Below are 23948 nucleotides of genomic sequence, written 5' to 3'. Positions count from 1 at the left end.
CGAGTTAGCAACGAGCGTCGGTAATCGCTAAATCAGCATTGGGAGTGTCGTGTTGTATCCAACGCGACGAGTTATGCTGATGCGGCGATCGCTGCTGGGCCGTTTATGGGCCGATAACGGAATCGGCTGAATTCAATAAAATAGTTAATTTCAAGACACCGAACTGTAAAAGACTCTTTCTATCTATTCAGAAAGAAAAGTTTTAACTCGCGCAAAGACAGCATAAACCGTGTCCTGCCAGATTGTCCCTTTCGCGTGCAGTAGCCTCCGTTCAAATGATGATTGTATTTGGCTTCGTTTTGCTGACCCTATGGCTGACAGTGTTCGGTAGCATAGCAGCCATGCTGTAGAGCACGGACAGGCGGATAAGAAAATACCGAAAAGAAAATCAGAGTAGCGAGAAGAACAGAACACGAAGACTGAAGGAAACATGGAACCGCAGACACTGCGCATGTGCAGGGTGAAGAATTCTCTTCTCACCAGCGCTCTCGATGCTTTGCTCCGGCCAGGACATCTCATTTTAATTTTCTCCTACAGCGTTGCTTTCCTAATTCCCATGATGAGTCATGAGCAGGTCTGTTTATCGGATAGATATTTTCCTAGATAGTTTTGCTACTAACTGGGACATCATGAAGAACCAAAAGCTTTATCGGAACAGCAAATTGTTCGTAAATAAAAATGTTAGTCCCTTTCCTTAAACGATAGACACCATAACCGATGCGCTCTCCGAGAGTGAGGAAGATTCGATCCACTCGGATTTCCTGCAGCGGATCAATGATTACACATTTGTTATGCTAACGCGAGTGTCGTGTGTAGCTCTACCGATGGCCTCTTTCAACCCCGTCTCCATAGTGTCGCAATCGATGGCAGTGCGTCGACCACAGCATAAACCCGTTCATTCTGCTTCCTGAGTCAAGTACTGAAATGTCTTTGTCGCTTGTCCCTTCGTATCCCCAAGTTTCTTCGCTTGCTTTTATATATTGTCAGAGCATGGAAGGGAACTTTGCGTTCTCTGCGTATGATTTGGGAGCTTCTTGCTTTGTAATGGTTCGCTCCCGCTCAGCCTATTAGCTCGGCCTCTCATCTGCTGCTCCGTGCGGGGAGTATCCGATTCCAAAGGGTGGTCCGAACCGAAGGTGATCCGTTCTCGTGCGGCGACAGTTTGGATATTGTACCGTACGGAGTCACATCGGAAATAGCTTTCCCAGTTGTTCGTAGCGCAGGTACCGGTACAGGTCGGCTGGCACCGCCATTCAGCAGAAGCAGCAGAGCTTTCTCTTCCTACGGTACGGGTGCATTTCAGTGCTAAGTGTGATGTGTGTGTGTGTTTTTCTTCTTGTTTTGCAACGGTGCATGGAATGCATAGGCATACATACGTGAGGCTATTGTCGATCGATTCGGACTGCCTACAGGTTATGTTGCGGATACAGTGCACTTGGGCAATGAGAGTTTATTAACCGGTGAAACTAGCGAGGCAATGAGGGTTTGGAGCATCTCCACAATCATGTGCATTAGTGGCGTCTGAAGTGATCTAGAAAAAATACATGTTTAATTTGAATAAGGTTTAAGTTAATTGGATTATGTATGGTATTTACTAAAATGTGTCATATAAACTATCCTTCGGAAATGTGGGTTACAGGAAATAAACGATCTATGAAATCTCCATAGAAAGTAACATCAAGCTAAAGGCAGGCTGAATCGTAGTGGTCCGTGCGCAAAAACATATCCTTGCCCGAATGCTTAGCCACTTTCAAGCCTACCACGAGCTCCCATTCGTTTGCCTGCAAAGGTTGTGGTGGGCAATGCACTAAACGAATTTCCATGACAGTTTTCCGCAGTACGTGTGTATATATGTGTTTGCGAGTGTGCATGTGGGTGTGTGAGTGTGATGTAAAATTTTGAAGCATACTCGTGCAGTGCAGTTGGGTGCCGTGTGGGCCAAAGGTCGCAGTGTACACAAGAATCAATCGATCGGCAGTATGAATCATCCGTCGGGAAATTGTACCCTGCTCTGAACATTGCGCCATTGTGTGAAAACCATCGAGCGAAGCAGTGAACGAATGTGCTTGTATGTGTGTGCGCGCACAACCGCGCTTGTGTGCGAATGTGTATTAGCACACCCAAGGTGTAGTGTGCGCGATTGGCGTGCGTGCGCAAATGTGTGGAAAGGAAAACTCTTTTTCACAGCAAGCATGTATGAATGTGTGTGTGTGTGTGTGTGTGTGTGTGTGTGTGTGTGTGTGTGTGTGTCTGTCTGTGTGTGTACGTATATGATGGACGAGGGGGATATTGCGCAGCTGAGCGAACACAACGAACAAGCGTGTGTATGAGCTTTAGGTGTACGTACCAAATCAAGCGAGAGAGAACGAAACGTTGCGTGTATGTGTGATAAGAAGGAAAAAGTAGAATAGCGTGGGAAGAAAAAAAGAAATAAAAGTGAACCACTGTGCATGTGTGTGTGTGTGTGAGTCTGTGTGGGGTAGAAGCGGATACAATTGCTCTGTTTGGTGCGAAGGATACTAAAAACCATAGACCTGTGAAGGCGATATCCAAGGATTGCCCATCGCACAAAAGGATTTACTAACGTTCGACCCAAATCGGGCTGAAAATCGAGTTCTCGATTTGGGATTGTTTTTGAGCACTGGCTCGCACCGTTGGCCATTTGTATCCCTAGGTTCGATGTAATTTTTATCGATTGACACATGGATGAGGGAAAAACGGAACCAATATCAAAGTGAACTACCGGGAAGGATTTTTATTTCCAGAGACGCAACTCTCCGAGCGGTGGTTGTGCAGGCCAGAGCCGATGCGATTGGAACTATAATGCCCGTGCAGGGGGTTAGGACATCCGATTACATACGTTATTGTGATGGGGTTGCAAAGCTTTTCCTTATCTCAGTCCTGTTTGAAGTTGATTAGAACGATCGAATGCTAGAGATGAATGATTTTATAGCGGCAGGCTCCAATGTGAACAGAAAAAGTGTAAAAAATGGAGTGGATACTAATGAGCGTTGTAAAATTTTGTTAAGTAAAGTGTTCGCAATTGTAACATCATTACAGTCGGCTTGCAGTATTTGTACATTTTTTTTTTTGCAAAAACCCGCTCAGAATCAAAACTAAATTCGTTTTCCCGAGTGCTTCTGATTTTCCTAACTTGTTATGATTCCAGGTAAAAGTATAAACCAGTGAGCTAAAAGTTGCTCGTTCGTACCGTCCTAGTGCGTCGTGCATTAGCTGCACACAGTTCCGATTGTGCAGCGCTCAGCCGACGTGAAAATTAAAAGTGTGCAAATATTTTTCTTTTGCTGTGACATTAAAATTGTAGTGACATTACTAGTGGAAAGTGAAAAACAGAGTGTATAATTAAACATACAAAACACAAACTATACGTTGTAGAAGCAAGATCGGCTTCTCTAAATATAGAAGGTAGAGACCTCTGTTGAGATTGAAAGTGTCGTAGTTCCTGCCGTTTCAACGTAAATAAAACAGCAGAGCTAATATGATGTCGTCTGTGTGGCCGGCCGTGTTGGGATTGGTCCTGGTAGTACTGTGCTCGTCGTGTCCGAGTCAGGTAAGTCTTCAGAACAGTGGAAGATAGGCTTAAGTCCACTATAGCTTTGAGCTAATCTCTCTAACGGAGTTTGTACCAATCTAAGAAAACATTGAGTTATCGTCTTTACAGTATGAATTGGAAAAAAAAACTCTACTCGAACCCGAACCGTATGAAAAAACCTAGCAATAGATAGCGTATGGCTTTGTGTGGTGTCGAATTTTCATAACACAATCCTCGTCGTCGCCATCGGTCGGTACATCACACCAGGTATCGATTTCATTCGGATAAAGCAACGACTTGGTCACCTTTGTCAAGGCTATATCCTTTGACTTGGCAGTACGCTATTGGTGGCAGAACACGGACACCTTGAACTCGGAAGGACTGCACGCAACCCGAAACAAAGAACCCTTTTTACTTGCAACATTGGCCCTCTGGCGTTTCGTGTTTCGTCCGAATGAGATAGGGTTGAAATGTCAACTTATGGCTCTTTTTAAATGCATTCTTGATTGCATTTTGTATTTTTTCCTTCTCAAACTTGACCGGAAGGGTCCACGAAGGCTGGCGAAACTTGTTTCCACCTGCGGCAAGGTGCACGCGGTCAGGAAATTAGATTTAACTTGAACGCAGGTATAATAATGGACGTTAACGATACTTAAAGGGATAAGATTACCAACAGGAAACCTTTGTAGTTGCTTTCGACAAGTACCTAGCCAGGACAGACCGGAATCGCAAAAAAAAAGTTCGGAGAATGTCGTTACGAATAATTGCTACAGAAACAATTAGCAAAGAAATATATTATGAAAAGGTCCTACAATGTGTTATGTGGTATGTTGCAAATGCTGCTATTGCTTTTTGATTACATATATCTTGGCACAGAAAGCATATTTTTTCTGATTTTTTATAACAGTTTCATTCTGACGTAGGCCATACCCAATGCTAGTAGCACTTACACTCGTTTCGAGGTAAGTAATGGGAGAACGTTCAGCGCTAAGCTCCCTCCTGACAGTTGGGACGTCGATAGAAACTTTTCCCAACATAAAAGGGGAAAAAATCGATAATGGAGCAACATTTTCTACACGTGTGTTTAGGTCACCTCTTGCTATACGACTTCAGCCGTAGGGGTTTTCCTGTGTAGTAACTAACGGCTCGTAGGAAGAATGTGGGTGTATGTTTACATGCGATTTTAAGTTTCACCAAGTGGAAAACCGAGGGTGTTTCGTTCGCTTTCCGTTCGTTGTTTATTCTTTAGGAGGTCTTCCCACTGTCGAATCGGGTATTCTAGCAAAAAAGGGCAAACAAAAAAAACTAACTGGTACTTACACAACCAGCACACCGGTAAAGGTTCCACATTTCACGCCACTAATACCACTACTTTTACTACTACTACCATGGTAAGGCAAATCCGATACGATGGCAAGGCGGTACACGTTTGCCGCCCCACCAAACCGATTGTCCTGCGCAAAAAGAATTTCGGAATTGGACTGGCTGGTATGTTCCGCTGTGTCTTACTGGTACCTCCCGTATTACGCCGTGGTGAATAAGGCAGCTGTTCGACACTTGGGTACGTACACGTTGCTGTGAATGTCACAAACTCTGACAGGACATCCCACGGTTCAGCTTGGAAAAACCAACGGTGGGAACGGTTCGCCGTAGAATTGTTTAGTCTTCCCGTGCTTCTAACATCCAACGTCCAGGCGCGTTGGTTAGGAAGGTGTGAGGAAAGTCGAATGTGTTGCCTTCATTTCGAAGTGACGAAGGATTTTAATATGCAGCATGAGTCATGACAGTGGCGTGCGCGTGGCATTACAGTTCGTACCGTGTGTAGCTACGGAGCGTTAAGCATCGTAGTCCTGTTTTCAGAACAAAGCGAGCGACTGCTACTAACAGTTAACTCGCATCCTAAGTGCTTAGAATGTGCTTGTACGGCACTCAAGCAACTGAAAATGGGTTGGGTTTTTTGATTTTAACTAGATATTTTCTTAAACTTTCTTGATTTTTGTTATTCTGGAAACAAAAACAAAAAACAAAAAAAAAAAGAATAACCAATAAGTTGTGTAAGATGGCATTAAAAGAGAAAAGATATATTCCTAGAAAAACGCAGTACGAGCATTACACTATGACAACGATCTTCGGTATACACTAATAGAACTGCGGAGGACGACGGAACAAATGGCTTAAAATTGATTTAAGAAACTGATTAGACAAACTCCACCCACAGTCCGTTAAGACGAAGCAAAATACCAATAGAAAAAGGGTCCCTTCGGAATATTTTGTTCGATGATTCTGGCGTCAAATGACACAGTGGACTGAGCCAACCCCGTTTGATTTTTGTGGAGTGTAAATAAGTTAAGAAAACATTGGAACATTCTGTTAGGCTATTTGACTTATGTAAGTTCGGTTTAGATAATCATATAAACATGATATATGTTATGAATTCTTATAAATGAAGGTAAAGCAGCTTTTGTTCAGCCCGGCGTTGAAACAAAAGCGACAACAAGGTATCGGAAATTGGGGAAATATTGAATCTAGAAAGAAAAAAGCTTGCTAAGTGATTAGGTTTGGGAGTATCAAAATACAAAAAAAAACTCATCGTTGACCTTTTTGTGCCCATTTAAGAAATCATTAAAACCCATTGCTAAAATGCCGAAAGATATCGACAGCAGCAAAAACAACAAGAAAAAAAACCTAATAAGAACGTCCTTTTCTAATTCGCCAGAAGCATCCCTAAGAAGTATCACCCTCAATTTAGGTCCTTCTCACGTTTCGGCCGTTTGTAAAGCGGAAGTCATTTGACAACGACGCCGACGTGGATGGGGGAGGTGAACGAGGACGAAAAAAAGGAATATTATGATACAGCAGATTCTAGAACTTTTCTCGACTTTCCGATAAGACTAGCTTCATTCCCGGTGACCACCCGGTGCACTTGAATTCGCTTTTTCTTTGTTTCACTAGCAGCTTTTACCAATACTACTTATTGCATCCAGTTTGTAAATGCGCAGACCAACGGCTTATACGCGAGCGACTGTGTATGGGTTTCTTAGAAAGCAGTTTAGGGAGGCTCCTTTAGACCGTTAATATTGCGCGATAATAAAGAAAAATGCGACGAAGAAGCAAAAAAAGCAAATGAACGTGCTATAGTGAAGCGCCACCGAGAAAGCGTGCGTACGAGTGCTTCATCACCATTTTCAACCCTAATTTTATCGGAACAAAACTGTCCCTTTGAATAAATTAAAATCTGTCACGTGATATTCGTGAAAGCGAGGAAGCTTCGTACCGAGTTTCGCTGGAGTTGAAAAAAAAAAACAAGCTAGGGCGAAAGTAGCAGCAAATAGCTCGCGGGCTCCGGTGCCGAGGAAAAGGTTCGACATCGCTAGCTTCAGCAGGACACCGTGTAACCTGTGACCGGTGGCGCATGCTAAAACAAAAGGGAAGTTCTGGTGTTTGCTAGAGTAGCGAGAAAGAAATGTAAAAAGCTGGGTTCGGTTTCAGAGATCTTTATAATTTAGTTAAAGCACGATACTATAAACCGTTACAAGTTTGCCTTTGTTTTTCTTGAAAAACACACTCTCACATTACCTTGGGATGCTTTGTAGCGCATCTCATTCCATTTTTTATTGTTCCAAGGAACGGGGCAGCCTTTTAATGTGGCAGCTTTCTTTAAGTGACCTCCTTTAATAAAACTGTCCATATTTCTTTGGGGTAGGTAGGACTATATGACATTTTCCTTAAGGGCTTTGGTAACACAACCAACAAAAAAAAAAACCTGTGAAATGAAAGGCAGAGTTAGACAGTAAAAAAAAAAACGTCGGTCACTTCATCCTCTTGGACACTGTAGTGCTAGGTGTGTATACACTCACCAGAGCAAATTTAGCTCACTGTTGGTCCAAGCACATCGATCGATGACGGTGTGTCGAAGGTGAAATGAAAATATAAATAGCCACTGGACGGTTGTTCCAGCATTTTCTGAACACAGTCAAAAAGTTCTAGAAAGTCCCAGTTCATTAACTCGTTGTGACCTTTCTGGATGTACCATATCTAAAGCTATTTCGGGAACAGGAAAGGGCAAAAAGACTCTATTACTTGCATGGCAATTTTGACTCTAGTTACTTTAAGTATAAGGTTTGCTTAAGCGTTAAAGTCCTTTGAGGCATTTATTGCAATTCATGTAATTGTAGGATAGAAATCAATCATGTGTTTCCGGTAATACGCACACAAACACGCTTTCCTGAAATGATTTTCTGAGTACAAAAAACATGTTTAGAAAGCCAAAAACTTTTCGGGGTTCGTAGAAAATCTGTAACGAGAATAGTATTATTGTTAAACGAAATTCATGAATTTTCCCTGAATCGTACAGGAATATGTTTTCCGTTAATTGAAAATTGGTTTATTAGGGTGCTCTTTTGCGTACGCAATGTTTGAAGCTGTTGAAATGTACCCGTCTCCTTTTTCTTTACGACAAAAAGTGTTCAATTCATTTTTCAATCTGCAAAGACCCGAAGGTGGCTGATCAAATAATGTATCCATTTTCAATTTTCCAAAAATATGATTCGACTGGCAGTGTTTCCAAGACGTTTGATGACGTTTGAATAAGACTGTTAATTAAGAAAGTAACGCTTCATTAGTCACATGACATAAAATGTTTAGCAGACACGAACCTACAGGATTGGAGTGATAATGTATTTTTACCGAAAGTTTTGTTATCAACAAACTTAAGAATGTCTTAAAACTATTTTCAGTCAAGAACCTCCCCTACTATAATGAGTTTAGTTTCACGTGTTCATCAGATTCAGGGTTGTATATACCTATTCTGTCTTGAGGGAAGCGAAAATTTTCTAATATTTTGCCACGAAATTCTTCTCTCAGTCCCGTTTCTTTAACCTACTGTCCTATTGTCAGGGACGATGTTGAAGAAACAAAAACGGGAATCCCATTAGGCCGGGTTAATGTAGAAGAAGCATACTTCGAAGGGACTGTGTTAAAGCGTAACCGACGCGTTTTGACTAAAACTATATCCTTGGAATGGTCTTTATCCTTCGGGAACGCGAGTAAGTGAGTAGGCCTGTGAATTTCCTTTATTATATGAAACCATTATGCCATTTTCTGTGCCATATTTGACTTGCGGGAGATAAGGAACCCATAGCTGAATCGCTTGGAATAAGCGAACGGATTTGGGTGAAATGGGCATGGCAAGCGGAAGAAAACGACGAAAACTCTTGGTACTTAATGTAGAGGTACCATTTCGTATTACGACGAAATGAAATTACCTTCTCGGCGCATCTTAACCACTGGCAAGTCGTCTGCAGTGCCTGGGAAAAAGGTTCAAGGCACGTCCACCGAATGATGTCTTGGGAGGTAAGCAAAAGCATAGGGCGTTTGTACTCATTTCTGACACTTACTCGTTTCAATGCCGATTGGTCGTAAAGCTGGCTCGCACACTCCGTGTGAGCAAAATATTTGCATAACAGCAAGTGGTATATTTCAAAACCCCGCCAATATGCGACTGTGGCACACCTACATCAACCATACAGCCTGTATGTGCCTATGCTAAGCTGGCTCATGAACGCGGATACAACGCCGACGGTGGGACATTTTCATCCGAATTTACTCGCATCGATCGTTGGATGTCTTGGGACGTCTCTCTTGTTTAGCTGGGGCTTGTTGTTTCGCGATAGGCAACGACGTCGACACCAACCAGCCTAACTGACGACTTTCTCCAAGTTGGGCGTACGTAATGAATCCCATTTGCAGCTTTCATGTGATGTTCCTCGATTTCGTCGCTCGCATCCAATTCAGCTCTGGTTATATTAATTCAGCCCCCGGCTCTACGTTGATGGTCTTGCTCGCCGTTTGGCTTTACCAGCGGCCTAGCGCGCGAATCCCTTAACGCGCGCTACCAGAACCACGAGGCGAACAGACCCAGCCTCAGCAAACACACTCAAAACCGAAAAACAAATTGCGAGTCAAGAACTAAGCAAACTCAAACAATAACTTGCTTTATAATCTGTTCTATGGTACAGCCGTAAAGTGATTCTCGACGACAACAGGCATTCACCCTGCGCCGAGGTTGGATGTGAACGTCGAAGATGAAATTTAAGGTACTTCCGAGGATTCTTTGCAGTGAACCTCCCAGTTCTCTCCTCAGAGCGGAACAATAGCTCCGTGCAGTGGTAAAAAGTTCAAAGAACTAAATTAAACACGGCCACATCCGGCGCACGATGTCAATCGGGCAAAATGAAACAGCAGTTGCTGTAGTGTACTTCGGGGAATTGTATTTCTTTCTTTTTTTTACATAAGAGCCCTTCACCCAGTGTAAAATGAGACACGGGTACGGAACATCGAATGGTGTAGTTTCCGTACGAGCTGCTGCTGAAGCTTTTCCGGGCCGTTCGTGCCCTGCCGCAGGGACACTGGAAATGAAAGCTGCATTAAGTTTTTTATATCCCACAGTCCCACAGACAACTGACATCTAGCCTCTGACAGCTCGATGTCAACGATTCAATTAATATCCTGTTCCAGAGTACGGTTTGACCGGCAATTCACACGAACCTGCAATCGATCGATCTTACACTCCGGTCACTTCTTTTGAGATGGCAGTTTGGAAATTAAGCACGGCCGCACAAAATGGAAGAGGGCCACCGTCGCTGCAAACGGTGCCCTTTTGGAACAGCCATGGCCACTGGCCAAACGGCCATTAGTGTTTATCTGCAGCAGGTCTCCGTTTGAGCGATGTGATGTTTTTCGTGCCCTGTTCACGAACCATTAACCGAGCACAATGACAGGCTAAGGGGGCACAAAAAAACGACTTGAGTTTCGTGTGGCGACAGAAGCTAATTTTTCAAAATGGATATCTGGAACTGATTACCTCCCGGGGAAAGGAGATGCTGGCGGTTACAGGCTGTGGCGATGAAAATGGAGACGGAAAAGCTAGGTGTCGTGCCAAAAGCATAAGGCAGCAACTTTACGGCTGAGTGGTAACGCCAAACGGACGCCACCGAGCGTTCTAATCGAGCTCTCGAGCAAAATCTCCGGTACTTGCCGGGTGCTCATTACGATTGCCATAACCTAGCCGCTAGCGCCGTGAGCCATCGAAACGAAATGATGTGGATTTAATGGTTCCGATAATCGATATTTGCACCATGAATCTGCAAACACATTAATCGTGCTTCCTGCCTTTCGGAATGAAAACAAGCGAACTCGTCTTGGGAGGTACAACTTTACGTGATGAGAGGCTGTTGCGAAGTGTGTAATGTTTTATAAACATTTACTTTGGAAGACAATTTATTCCAGTATGGACAACTCTGCTATTGCCAACGGTGTATTCATTTGAAGAGGTAAATGGAACTTAAGAATAATTTAAAATTTAAGAAAAACCTCAACAGAGCTCCACGGCGCTCTCGGTAAGCTTTGTAATTGTTTGCAGACTTGACAAACAGTTGACATCGATAGCGGAAAATCGCCTTTGCGTAGCATTACAAAAAATAAAAAGTGAACAATACTTCCGCCCACCACACACGTGTAGGCGATGATAAAATCTTTAAACTAACTTTCACCTGCCAAAAAAACAGCCATCTCACATTCATCCTTCACACTGGGCGGGAGGCTTAAAAAGCCACAAAGTTTACGACCCACATCGTCATTCACCCTTGTCCCCATCGTTTCGATATGCCCGCACCGGAAGAGCACCATCGATCTCCACTCTAATGCTGCTCCCCTTTGCCCTTCCCCTATTGTCCCTTATTCGCCATCAAGTGCTTTACAATTCGCCGCGCGTACTGCGTATGTTTGCGAAACGCGTATCGCTAGAATTCCCTAAAGTGGCTTTTTCCGTGTTTTTCCGTAAGCTAAGGAGCTTTCGCTAGCCCCACGGCAAAGGGTTGCAGCAATGAGCAAGGCAGTGAAACGGAGAGCGGATTTGGGCCACTCTTTCGTTCGTTCGCTCGTTCAGCCACCATCGTCGGCACGGGAACGTTCTGAAACCTTGGCTCAGCTGAGCAGAAAATGATCGCTTTTCCACGCATCAGGTCCGCCATCCTTGCCACGGCGCAATTTCCGCCCGTGAAAGGACGAAGCCAACGCGAAACGCTTTGGAGAGTGAGAATGAACGATGACTGAAGAGCGTTATAGGATTTCACCGGCGTGTGAGCGGTGACGCGTACTTGTGCATGTGTGACACGTGTGCGGCCGTCTCATTGGGTAGTGTGGGTGGGAAATCGTGCCACTCAGTAGGTAGGTATCGCACATCGTTACCATGGGAAGATAAAACGTTTTCCGAACGACGCGGAATCCTTTCATCTTCATCCATTTCCTTTAGCATCGTGAAGGAAAAGCTTTTTCTGGAGCTTATTATGGAGGCCCATTTTTTACACGTCAACGATTTATTTTTACTTTCTTTCTCATTTTTATCTGTATGCGTGTTTTTTTATTATCAGGTGTACACCTATCTAGGTGAGGGATGTGATTTTTTTTATCTTCTTAGACACCTTCAACCATCAGCTGGGCTCACCATGATGCTGGGTCCACTGGGCTTATCGTGTATATCCTGCTGGGTGAATGAGATGGTTTTTTTTTTCAATAAAGTTACGACATTTGCTAACAAAAATCGCCTAGGGATACTGGTAATAGAGTAGTAGTAAAGAAATGACAAAAGGCTTTCATAGTGTAAGGTTGGGTAAGGTTCCATTCCCAGGCTGGGTGAGATCTGATTGTTGAATGTAAGGCTAATTTATCGATTTTCATCATTCTTACATAAGCTCTACGAACTTAAACGAAAACTTTTAAACATTTTACTATGCATCGTTGCCAATCGGTGTCACCTCCATTTGCAATACGCTGTCTTGAGTTTTTGCCTAAACTTCAGAAAGCTACGGAAAGGGTAGTCGGTTTATATCGCTTTTTTCTTTCATTTTAAGTCTTTCGATTTCAATTTCAACACGATTTCTGTTGCTTTACTGTGGTTTCGTTACGGTTGAAAACCTTTAAGGCGGCTAAGCATTCTAGCGGGTGGAAAAGGTGTGGTAAGTGATGGCAAGAAAGGGATAGCCGATGAAAAGATTCGAGACGTGCTCGCTGCTCATGCCAATGGAAAGTTAATTCTCGCAGGACACTCTCAGCAATTTCACGTTGGCAATGGATTGCTTCGCCTGGTTGGTTCAAAGATGGACGAGTTTTTAATTAAAACATGCCAACGCTGCCGAAAAGGATTTGTTCACCGGTATCTTATCTGCGTTAGAGTTTCTGTTTTTCTTGGCAAAGCTGGCTGGTAGCTGTACCTGCTTGTAATAATTGCTCTCGACTGTTTTTTTGTTGCAATTTGCCTTACAGTTCAACTTTGACAAAAATGTCTGTTATCCGAAGTTGGTTCGTACTATGTCATGCCATTATAGCGTTAATATAGAATGACAAAAATAATTGCTAAATACATACAAAATTTCAATGTTGCTATAAGTATGCAATAAAAAGCATTTTTATTACTCTAATTATTTATAACGGTAAGAGCGGTTCGATGTTAGGGCGACAGCATCGCCGGACTACCAATAGCAGGACTGGAGTTCAAATCCCATTCGAACTGTTCGAACTCCGTGCTGAGCCTATTATTATTACTAAGTATTATTTTCAACGCAACAGCATGCTATCTTCTGTCATGTTAAAGTATATTTAAGCATTACAAATGTGTGACCAAGAAACAAATGTCACAACGCTCCTTGAATAATTACTATCAAGGCCATCTGGCATCAACGTCGTTGTAACGTTTAGACGGGAGTAATGGACAAATGCTGCTCGTGTTACTTTTAGTCAACAAAACAGAATATTTCGGAGCAGTGCTCGAGATAAAAAAAACAGACAAAAAATAGATGACAACTTGGCTGTTGTCCCTGGTGAGAAGATGTTCATGGCTCCGCGACATCAACATCACAAATAATGCCAAAAACAGAAACATGCAAAAATGCCATTACTGAATTAAAAGCCATCCTGCGGACAGTGAAGCACAGCTGGCACATAGCATTGTTGGGTTGCTTTTTTTTGGCTGTTGGTGCTTTCACACTCAAAATGATTAGTTGTGAAGCAGTAATGAGTTATGAGTGCATGGGAAAGGATAACAAGAAATGCTGTCCCGCTAAAAATAGAGAAGCGTTTTTTGCCCAATAGTTCTTTAATGTCTTTAGTTTGCAAAAAATCTAGACGTCTTCGAAAGATCTTTAGCGTTCATTTTAAGAGCTGAGAAATAAAACAAGAAAAGGTTGAAAGTATGATTTGTGTCCCTTGACGAATCATCAGACAAGAGATTAGCGATAATTAATCGGAACAGATTACTGAAAAACAAAGCAAACAAACGTCGTAGTACTTTTTAGCGAATGAGAATGATTGATTTATTTTCATGTGCTACAGCTTAACAAGCTCTGCCACTAAAAGGTATTAAGACATAATGGTTGATTACGCTAATGCCAAACGGTTCCTATCACGATGGATCACTATAGCGCCTAGAATGACATCTTCATCCGTCTAATGAGACTGAAACTCAAATTAGTAGCGCACCAACAGTTTAGTCAAAACGTTATTTACCATGAAAGTTAAGCTGCTTCCAAAGCGATCGTATAGCGATTAGTGAAAAGGATCACGGTGGAAACCCCCTTCCTTTTCCCACTGCCCTCTTTCTCTTTTCCACCTCCCCCTTCGGGTCAATATTTGTTTTCAATTAATCCTTGATCTTCGAGGCTCTAATAGGCCACTGCAGCACCTGTAACGAACGGTCACGAGAATGTCTAACGAATGCTTTGTGCTTCTTGAATGTTTAATGAATCCCGCATCCGCATTAGCATATTACGGGTTTTGGAAAATCTTCGACCCTGGGCCTGAGGATTAGAGCGCCCCATCTTACTGATTTGCAGCCTCACATTGCTCTGAAATTTTCATTTCATCTCATGTTCTTCGTTACTTGTTTGCCTCTCATTCTACCAGGCTGCCTCACCGCGATGGGAACCACAGATTTCGGTGCTGTGCGAGGCCGGACAGACGTACCATCCGCAGTTCTTGTCGGAGGAAGGTCGATGGACAACGGACCTGAGCATCAAAGTCCCTGGCACGACATGTCTCCGTGACAAGATGGATCTTCTGGACTACTGCAAGAAGGTAAGTGGATGATTAATAGACATGCCGGATGAAAGTGGAAGATATTTTTAACATAATGTAAGCATTGGAATATTCAACGATGGTTGGAACGATGCATCCACATAAAGGATTCAGTTGGTGGTAACAATCGAACCATTAAATATTTTCCTTTGTATAGTGTAATCGCCTTTTACAGTGTTAGCGAACTATGTAATACAATCAAAATAAAAGATCAACAGAAAACATAAAACAAACGACATAATTAGGAAAAAGAAACCTGGAAACAAACTCTTATTCGTTATTTTTACAGGAGTGCTGCTTTAGAACAGTCTGAAGAAACAAATTTGTAAAAAGTTTCTCGTAACTGCTGTAAGCATCAACTTAAACTGACGCAATGTATCGTAGAGGTTTTCGGTAGAATCTTTGCAGGCATAAATATGTCGATTTTCGATTGTCGATTGTTTACTAATGTCAACGATGCCAAAACGCGTACAAAAAGCCCTCTGGGAATCGGGCAAAGCTATGCAGATGGTAGTCGTTTCACCACGGGAACATACCTGTTAGCGCTGAGCTTTAGAAACGGACCATGTTTGAAGTTTCCATGAGCGTGCCAGCGTTCCAACTTTGAAGATGTGAAGCCGTGGGCTATAAATACCGCTGGGTTCCATTACCTGCAAGCATCCACAACCCGTATCCCATCCCGCAAACACTCATTCTACCCCACCCGTTCGATCATCCCTTAGCTTTCATACCATCTCTGATAACGGTAGACAAAATAGCTTTACAGCAAGGGGAGTAATTAGATTTTTCAATTTACCATTCAACTGCTACGGGTTCCAACGGCGCTGGAGGGTATGGTGCCGGTACGCGCTGGAATGTCTCGCTGCACCTTGCACCTTGATTATTAGGTTTAAGCGACGAGCCAATGAAAAGCAATTCTCGCTTTCGTACCAAGTGCCGGTTGGAAACGGTTGCCCATTCATTTCTGGTGCGTTTTGCATCCGGACGTTCTTGGTACCGATACTTGTATATCGATCATGATGGAAAATCTTGAAATCGAACAACCAGGCTTCAATAGCGTGCGATTCAGTTTCAGAGTACTCGATCCATCCCTTTGGGATAAGGCTGTAATTTCTGTCCCATTTCTGTGCTCTATTTATCTCTCTGCATTGTCCTCCGTACTGTTTGTGGGACTGTAAAAGCGTATGCATCGTACTGCATTCGACCCATCCCAACGGCCGTTCGCTGGCACGGTTGTAATGCTGCCTAGTGTGCAGCAATTCCTCGTAATGAATTACATGATGCAGATGTCATAAATGTCAATTATTTTGCATTGAGTGGTTACACATAGAAATGATAATCGATCGGTATATTCACTGAAATTGTAGTGTTCCTTTCTAATCCTCGTTGCACAAAGCTTATGATAAATGTATTACAGGAGTGGAAACCATGAATATCCCGTATTTGCTAACAATAATTTACCTACTTTAATGGGACCGTGTTAAATCAGTATCAAACCAAACTTTTAGATCATTTCTTATCTATTCTTAATCTACTTGAATATTGGAAGTTCAGTTTGAGCGTATAATTTATTCTCATTCTCAGAAATGACTGGCTGTTCCATAGCGTAGGAATTAACTCATACAAATCACATCAAATAATACGGAAAACTCAATTGAGCAATCAAACAAATAATATCGCCTCGGGCCGTTCTCACCGGGGGGGAGCGTAAAGTCTTTGAAGGTGCCCAGTTGCAACTTGATAAACCGATCGAACGATTCATTTGCGTATTCATTCTAGCCTTTCGCTCTCCCGGGGTGTGAATGTTTCGGGACTGCTGGTGGTCACGGTCTCTGGAGTGTCTCTTAATTGCTTTCGGGTTTTCAACTGTTCCGTGCTGAAGAATTCAAATAAATTAAGAGCAAAATAACACCTCTCCACCGCCGAATGGTTGCCACGGGGAATAACTCCGCCAGTAGTGTTCTGATTGTTCGGCAATACTTCACCATGATTGCTGTGGTGCGCAAACCACCGAATAACACCTCCAGTGTTGCCCCACAGCCTTGATAAGATCTGCGTGTTGTTGGTGTTCTTCTTTTTCTCCGCTTTGTTTGCTTCATTAAAAAAGCGGCACCGAAGCAAATTCATTCGCAAAGCACGTTTGGAAAAAGGTATTTTCAATCTCACTCTCGCGCTTTTCCCTTGCTGCCTTACTATTTCGCTAACGCTATCCGGCGTCAAGTTTTCGAGTATTTGCTGAGCATTTTGCGATGAAAGTACTATTTGCAATACATTTTATTTTTTCCACCGCACGGTACTATCCGTGCGAGCAAACGGCGAATTGTACACAGCATAAGCGTAATGACTGCTGGCGTCGTTGCAAGGAAGTACCCAAACGCCCCACAGCGTGAAGGCGTGCGAAAATGCCAAACGATGCAACCACGAGCAGCATCGTTGCAATGTACGGAGAGCGAATGGTAATGTATAATGCTTTCGGGGGTTTTCTTTTCCGGTTCCGTGGGTTCTGCTACCGGCTAGAAAGGATGTGATTTTTTCCACTATTTCCGACTGCTCTCGGTATTTTCTCTTCGGTGTGTTTAAAGAGCATGGGTTTTGCATTTGCTCACTCGGTGGGATGGAAATTGCTGAAGAATTGAATTCAAACACCATCTGGTGACCTGAGAAATCTTAGCTTCGACTTTTATGCTTCTGTTTCGGGTCACCGTTTGTTATAAGATGAATGCAGTGTTGCAATTGTGTTGCAATGGTTGAACACATAAAGAAGTGCATGGAAGCAGTGCTGGCTCACAATCACAGAGGCAGGTTCATCTTTCCCTTTGATTGCTGACGAATACAGATGTCACGCTGGTGACATTCGACACATCTCAATTGAAGACAGCGGTGCATCCTGTTGTTGATTTTTCTAGCATTTCGTTTTCAGCACGAATCTTCGGTACGGAAAAATGAGGCACCAGAAAATGTACCCAAGTTGCAGGACACAATGCGTCAATGACGCGGTTGATGCATTCTTTTTTCCGTAACAATCCCGTTCAAAATTCGAGTTGGTGATGTAGGAGGTTGTGGTTAAGGATTCAAGCAAACGTATACAGCGTACATTGTGTCAGGCGCTCCAAGCGTTCAGCGTAGAACACACATGCTGAAGTATTCTTTTGCGGTTACGGATTTTGGTGAAATGCAGTGTGCCATCACGTATTACGGCCATGGCTGGCCTTTACTGTAGCTTCTGGTGTTGCCATTTGTACAATCTGAAGAACTTTGCAACCGGTATGGAGGTTTTGTTTGGTTTGTTTCTCTGGTTGTTGCCATGTGGTTGGAGTATAGACGTTTCGGGTCGATGTACACGAAAAAGGAACTATTTTACCTGACGATAATTTTTTTTCGTGCTTTCTTTCGCCACAAATGCAGTTGGTCTAGGACCTCTGCCACCGGCAGCAATGAATCGGATAGCATCGTCTTGGAAGGGCTACGAAAGATCCTGCTGCAATTGCTTGAAGCAAACAATCACATCGGTAGCACAAATCTCGGGAAGCATAGTACGCTGTTTGTTTCATTTCCAAGAAAGATCCGAATGCTTACGCTAACGCCTTTGCACCAGCACAAACCAGTGGAAAGCAACGTCAAAGAGTAGTGCCAGCTGCCGAGTACCTCGGGAAAATCTCCCATAAACAAACGGGAGCGCCAACACACGAGGTGGAAAGAGCACGTACCAGTAGTTTTACCAGCAGAACGAGCAAAATGCGTCCTTCGAAGCAGCACAGCATCTACTGTAGGGTGTGTCCCTCCGTCTTTGCTGCTGGTAGCGTTTGTGTCCTTGTGACCCGTTGCACATAAAAGAATGCGAAGAGTTGGAGGTAACCCGTTGCATGCATACACGCAGCGCTGCGAGGTGGGGAGTTCATTTTCCACCCGAGCTATTCGAAGCCACTGAAGCAAAAGGAAAACACATTCAAATTCACACCATCATCTTAAGATGTACTCGGAGAAGACCCGGAGGCAAATAAGGGATCGTTTGGGCAAAAATGGGGAACATTCTCTAACAAACGCGCTGAAATATTCGCAACCGGAGGCATCGGGAGTAGTTGGTAGTATTTGGGAAGTAGCTACCACGGTGAAGGATACACGAAATTAATGTGAGCGTACCAGTACCTTAATGCTCATGCAAGGAATTGGTGTGAACTGTTGGACCACATTCTTGAGCATCGCGCTCTCTCGAACCACTAGTTTACTTCTGCCAACGCGTAACTTCAGACGATGTCGGATGTTATAGACACAAGCACACGGCACAGGAAACAACCAGGGCAACACATGCTTGGATCATCGTTTCGTCGTGTTTACGTATCTCGTAATGGGTGAAACTTTTGCTATGAAAGAGAGCAATGAGGGCTCCCACCAAGTGGTGTGAGACTAACCATATGAGAATATATGGAATGCTATGGCAGCCGGGTTAAGATTAGTGTCGGTAAAACTTTTCAATAGTAGTAATTAATTTCTTCACCAGCACAGCAAAAACAATTCACAGCAGACAGTATCGGATTCGATTGAAACTTTTGTTGCAGTTATGTATGATCATTCTTAAATAAAGCATACAAAGTGTTTGGTTTGGTATGATGCCTGCGATAAGACGCCCGTCCCCAGGAGAGCTCTATACTCGCGCTGTTCTTTAACAGAAAACTAAACGAGTCACGCCTTTTTGTGAAATTGGAATTTTAAACCATCATAGCAAAAGTGTACAAAAGCAAACATTACCAGAAAGACATCGAACGGCAACAAGCAAACAAGGCAGCAATATCTTGCTACCAGATACAGTCACTGCTTTCGTACGGTTGCTTAGTGATAGGCTGCTGTTGCTATCCGCAAACCGGTAGACCATTTGATTTGATGATGAAATCAGCATAAAAATATGTAGATTTTTATTATCACAAATCTAAAATGCTCTACGCTTTTGCCGAGTGCGTGTCGAGCGAAGGAATTGAACTCCGGGAGCTTTGCGGCGGTACAAGCTTCGAATTTTCCGGGAAGAAATCATGGTTATGATGGTGATGACGATGAGGGTTACAGTGCTGCATGGTGTAGATGAAGCGATACTCGGCGAGTGTATAGATAGAAAAGCGATCGAAGCAATGGGGTGATACAGTTTTATTCTACACACTACCACGGAAGAGCTCTTCTACGAAGCGCATTGTTCTCGATTGTTGTGATACAAAAAATCTACGCATCGACGAGAAATCTCAATACTGACGACTCTTTTTCAATCGTACCCGATCGATAGTGTGCCTTTATTCAGCACAGGTTTTTCATATCCGCGCCTCCAAATTGATCCGGGTTCTGTTCCTGGTGATTGTGCTTTGTTGCCTTGGAGTTGAAGTACCGCTTTGAGTGTAAAAGGTAACGAAGCAATCGTGTAAGAGCCTCCAACGTTACCTCAGACATTCAACTTCATGCCGGCAAAACGAGAGCGCTGATCCAAGGTCCTTTGAGGTTAAGGATTTATTGATTGAGATGTGATGCGGTGAACGTAGGACGGGGATGAAAACCCATGGGAGCAATAGAAACGATGGGCTCATTTCACCTTGCACCATTCGAGCGTTGAAAGGATGTAAATGAGAAATAGTTCATTTTCACTTTACGTTTAGCATACACACACACATAGCAGGATGGGTATGTGAGTTGGCCATTAGCGGTGGTAGTTTTAGTTGAACTGTCTATCCAGGGATTGGATTATTTTTGTTCTCGAGGAAACCCGCAATACTAATAATACTGCAGTTCGCTTTTGGAACGAGATGCAGGAGACATCCACATGACCGTCCGAACGCAGCAATGTAATAAATTACAACCTAGCGCACTCCGATGGGAAACAATGTATTTAGGGCTTGGGATACGATTGCCATCTAGAAGGGGATCGAGTTCGAGTATCACTTGCCGGTAAACTGTCCCGTCATATCGCTTCTGTCTGTGGGGTTACGGCACACGATAATGCCCACTTTACTCCGTGGTAAGAAGTGGAACAATAAAAATCTTCAAATCGCTTCATCCTTCTCAAAATCGACGCAACTTTGCAGAGGCTGTGTGGCTACTTTCACCGCCGAAAGGACTAAATTATGGAACAACATAAAGCACACAGCATGCAAACAACCCGGCCATTATTTGCTTTGCTGTCCTGCTAGTCCGCAGTTTATCCGGCCGCAGCGATCTGCAGGACCGCCGAGATCCACAGACGACTTCATCCCCGCAATCGCAGGCCGAATCTCCAAGGACTCGGCTCCACCCTGCAAACGGTACCAGGAGCGGCGAGCTGGTTGTTCTGGTATATTTGCACAAAAATAAACTGCGGATAAATTGGTTCGCTGCGCCTCGTGTCGGTCGGTGCCTGTGCATTGAATTTTCATTACGAAGCACCATTTCCATCTGACCGAAACCTTCGTGCTTCGTGCTGTTGTTCGCGCGAACCCCGGGGGTTGTTTGGGTCCCAACCCCAGGACAGTATGAATCATGCGACAAAACGCCATTATACTTTCGGCCTCATCGAGACTCGAGCGCTGGCAAACGAGTGTACAGTGCGGAAACCGAAACCCCACCAATTTTGGCATGCATAATAATAACTCAACACCAGAGCACCAGAGTGTAGGGTAAGAAAAAGCTCACGTCGCCAGTGGTTGATGTTTGTCAAGGTTTGCCGAAAGTCCAATGGCGGTCTAGGGTTAGTGCTCGGCAATGAAATGCTGGCGTAAAAGAATGCTGCTTAATTGCATGACGATATTTTGGGTATAAATCCTTAAGGGTTCGCTAGGGTAGGTAGGGATTGAAGCAGAATGCGAATTGAGTTAAATCAGCGTACGTCCGAGAACACTGCATGGGTGAGCGATTGCGATTCCTCCACAGCTTTCTTTCGTACGAACGGCAAACGCTGTTGCGATTAACGGTTTGTTAGCCGTTGTCATTATTTTTTACAGCTATTGTTTTATTTGCAGGTCGTCCTGAAGATATGCAGACAGTGCGTTGCGATACTTACAACGGATACGTTATAAAAGCAAATTTGTGTGTTTCTAAGCAGGCTAATGACAGCGCCTACAGGGCGTTCTTTTTGTTATCCAACTAAAGCTAAAGACTTGAGTATGTAGTCTATGCAGTTTCAGATAGTTTACAAATTCATACTCACGGCTTTTGGGCTCCTTGGTGCGCACTCACCACAACTTCTGGTGAAAGACTGCATCGTTACGTAGTTACAAAATGAGTATCCTGCCTGTGTGGTCGAGTATCATATATCTTTGGTGCTCGTAAATAAACTGTGCAACATGCCCCCGGTGCACACGGTGGTTTTGGTTATGAAGATACATAATTTCTGGTGCTTAAGGATCACGATGACAATCGAGTGGCAAAATATTGCCATACTTCAGCAGTACGCCTAAGGGTTCGTTTTGAAAGCGTGCGTGTGTGACCGGACTGTTGCACCGAAGGACTCTCCGATCACTGGTGGGTTACTGTCCGTTCTTTATACAAATTCTGCAGCACCCTTTGGCTTGGTGCCCTCTTAGTCACTGTGTTGCTTTTGCAGATAACGGGAGGTGAAGACAATAACAGTGAGATGCGGCAAATGAGACGTGCGAGCATAACGCAAGTCCCACAACAATAAAACTGCGCTCTTTTGGTGGATCGGGATTGGTTGGTTGGCTGCACGAGAACGCTACCATCGAGATTGACGATGGCGTTTACCCTCGTTATAAAACGCTTATCGCGCTTCCACGTGAATTACCGTGCCGTTGGCTTTTGTTGTTCGTTTTAATGAAGGAAGGTTTTCAGAGTGGTCTGCAATGAAGCAAGTAAAAAGTTATTTGTTTTATCATAAAATGTATTGATGATGAATTGTGAAATTGTTGAAGGCCCTGTGCTCGCTTAGATTGGGAAAGAAAAGTAGAATATCCAATTGTTTAGTATACTTTTAGTGAAACTATTTCTAATTTTAATGATAAAATTGTTAGTTCAAAGAAGATAAACATTCTTTAAATTATTGTTATCTATTAAAAAAGTTTTTTTTTATTTTTGCTTGACCATATTGCTCAAAATTCCATAATTCGCAAAGTACAGAAATGAGTGCTAAACAGAAGCAACAGGATGTCTCTCTTTAAGTTTATGCAAATTTGCATGGGTTTTATGCACCCTATATAATCCAGCAATAACTCCCTTCCAAGCTGCTAAAGCCAGATATTACCCATTTCATGAGCATTGCAAGTGAAACAAGCGAGCATCCGCTATGTAACGAGATTTTAATTGAATATCTCAACTCGGTCGCTTCAACGCCCACCACACTACAGGACGTATACAGTTGTTCTAGAGCAAGGAAATGATACCAATTTTGCGAATTTCATCCCAGTTGAAGAACTGCCACATAAAACGTGTCAGTGTGTGAGAACAACGATTGCTCGCTGTGCATCTCGCCCAAAAATCATTTTCCTTCGGATTGGTCCAGTTCTCAGTTCGCTCAGAGCTAGTGATTCCGGAGGTGATGTAAATTAACACATCATACGGTCGAATTTTGCATTTCAAATGAGTGTTTGCTTATGTAGGATGGTTTATGTGTTTGAGTGGTAGTTTGCATCACATTTTAGTTTGCTGAAGAAGTTGCCATGATCAACAGAGTTTGTCCATTACAAAAACGATCCCCTCTTGGTTCTTTGGGCCGGGAGCGAACTGTTTGCGAATGTTCAAAACGTACATCCTAGTAAATAATAGCTTCATGTGTATGAGATTTGTGCTACGATGGTAAGGATATTGTATCTTCGAAACGTCACCGAAACGTTCCGAATATCGGTGCACAATTGCTGTAGGCACACTTTCAGGATGTTCGTTTGTGGAAGAACCATTGCTAGTCGATGTATTAAGCTACAATCATCATCATCGTCATCTTGGGGTCATGGTTTCAGTGCACTGTCAGAAAGGTATCCCCTTTTTCCATCTTTTTGACTTTTGCACTAGCCGTAGGGCATGCCTGAGGGCTTTTTGTGCGCTGTGTTGTTTTCCATCCAACTCCTCGTGGCATCTGATTGACGCAGCGTGAAATGAAATTGTGCTCAGCTTGCAGGTTATCATGGAGCTTTTCGGGTAGTTTGGGCAGGCCCAAACACTCCCGGCCGGACACTCGGCAACGAATTCACTAATGGTAAATGCATGGAAATGGTTGTCAGGAAATTGGAAAACTGTTTCAATTTCATTGCACAAATTGGCCAACCTGTTTTTTTGTATATGTTTTTTGCAATACGACTAACGAAAGCGG

The 23948-nt window shown here is 43.4% G+C and overlaps 1 protein-coding gene across 7 annotated transcripts in view; it reads left to right on the top strand.

Moving 5' to 3' along the window:
* Positions 1-1142: 1142 nt before the first annotated feature.
* Positions 1143-23948, top strand: part of LOC118504304 (amyloid-beta-like protein) — a 70158-nt gene continuing 47352 nt past the window's right edge. For 4 of the 7 annotated variants that reach the window (XM_036038606.1, XM_036038605.1, XM_036038604.1 and 1 more), the window contains exons 1-3: positions 1143-1286; positions 3170-3571; positions 14510-14680. In XM_036038606.1, the coding sequence (XP_035894499.1) occupies positions 3500-3571; positions 14510-14680 (243 nt within the window). In that variant the 5' untranslated portion in view covers positions 1143-1286; positions 3170-3499. Of the gene's footprint in view, positions 1317-3169; positions 3572-14509; positions 14681-23948 lie in introns of all 7 variants that reach the window. The other 3 variants (XM_036038602.1, XM_036038601.1, XM_036038603.1) reach the window with 3 other exon arrangements.

This window comes from Anopheles stephensi, chromosome 2 (genome assembly GCF_013141755.1).
Source record: "Anopheles stephensi strain Indian chromosome 2, UCI_ANSTEP_V1.0, whole genome shotgun sequence".
NCBI classification, from domain to species: domain Eukaryota; kingdom Metazoa; phylum Arthropoda; class Insecta; order Diptera; family Culicidae; genus Anopheles; species Anopheles stephensi.
This window is presented reverse-complemented; position numbering and strand designations above follow the sequence as displayed.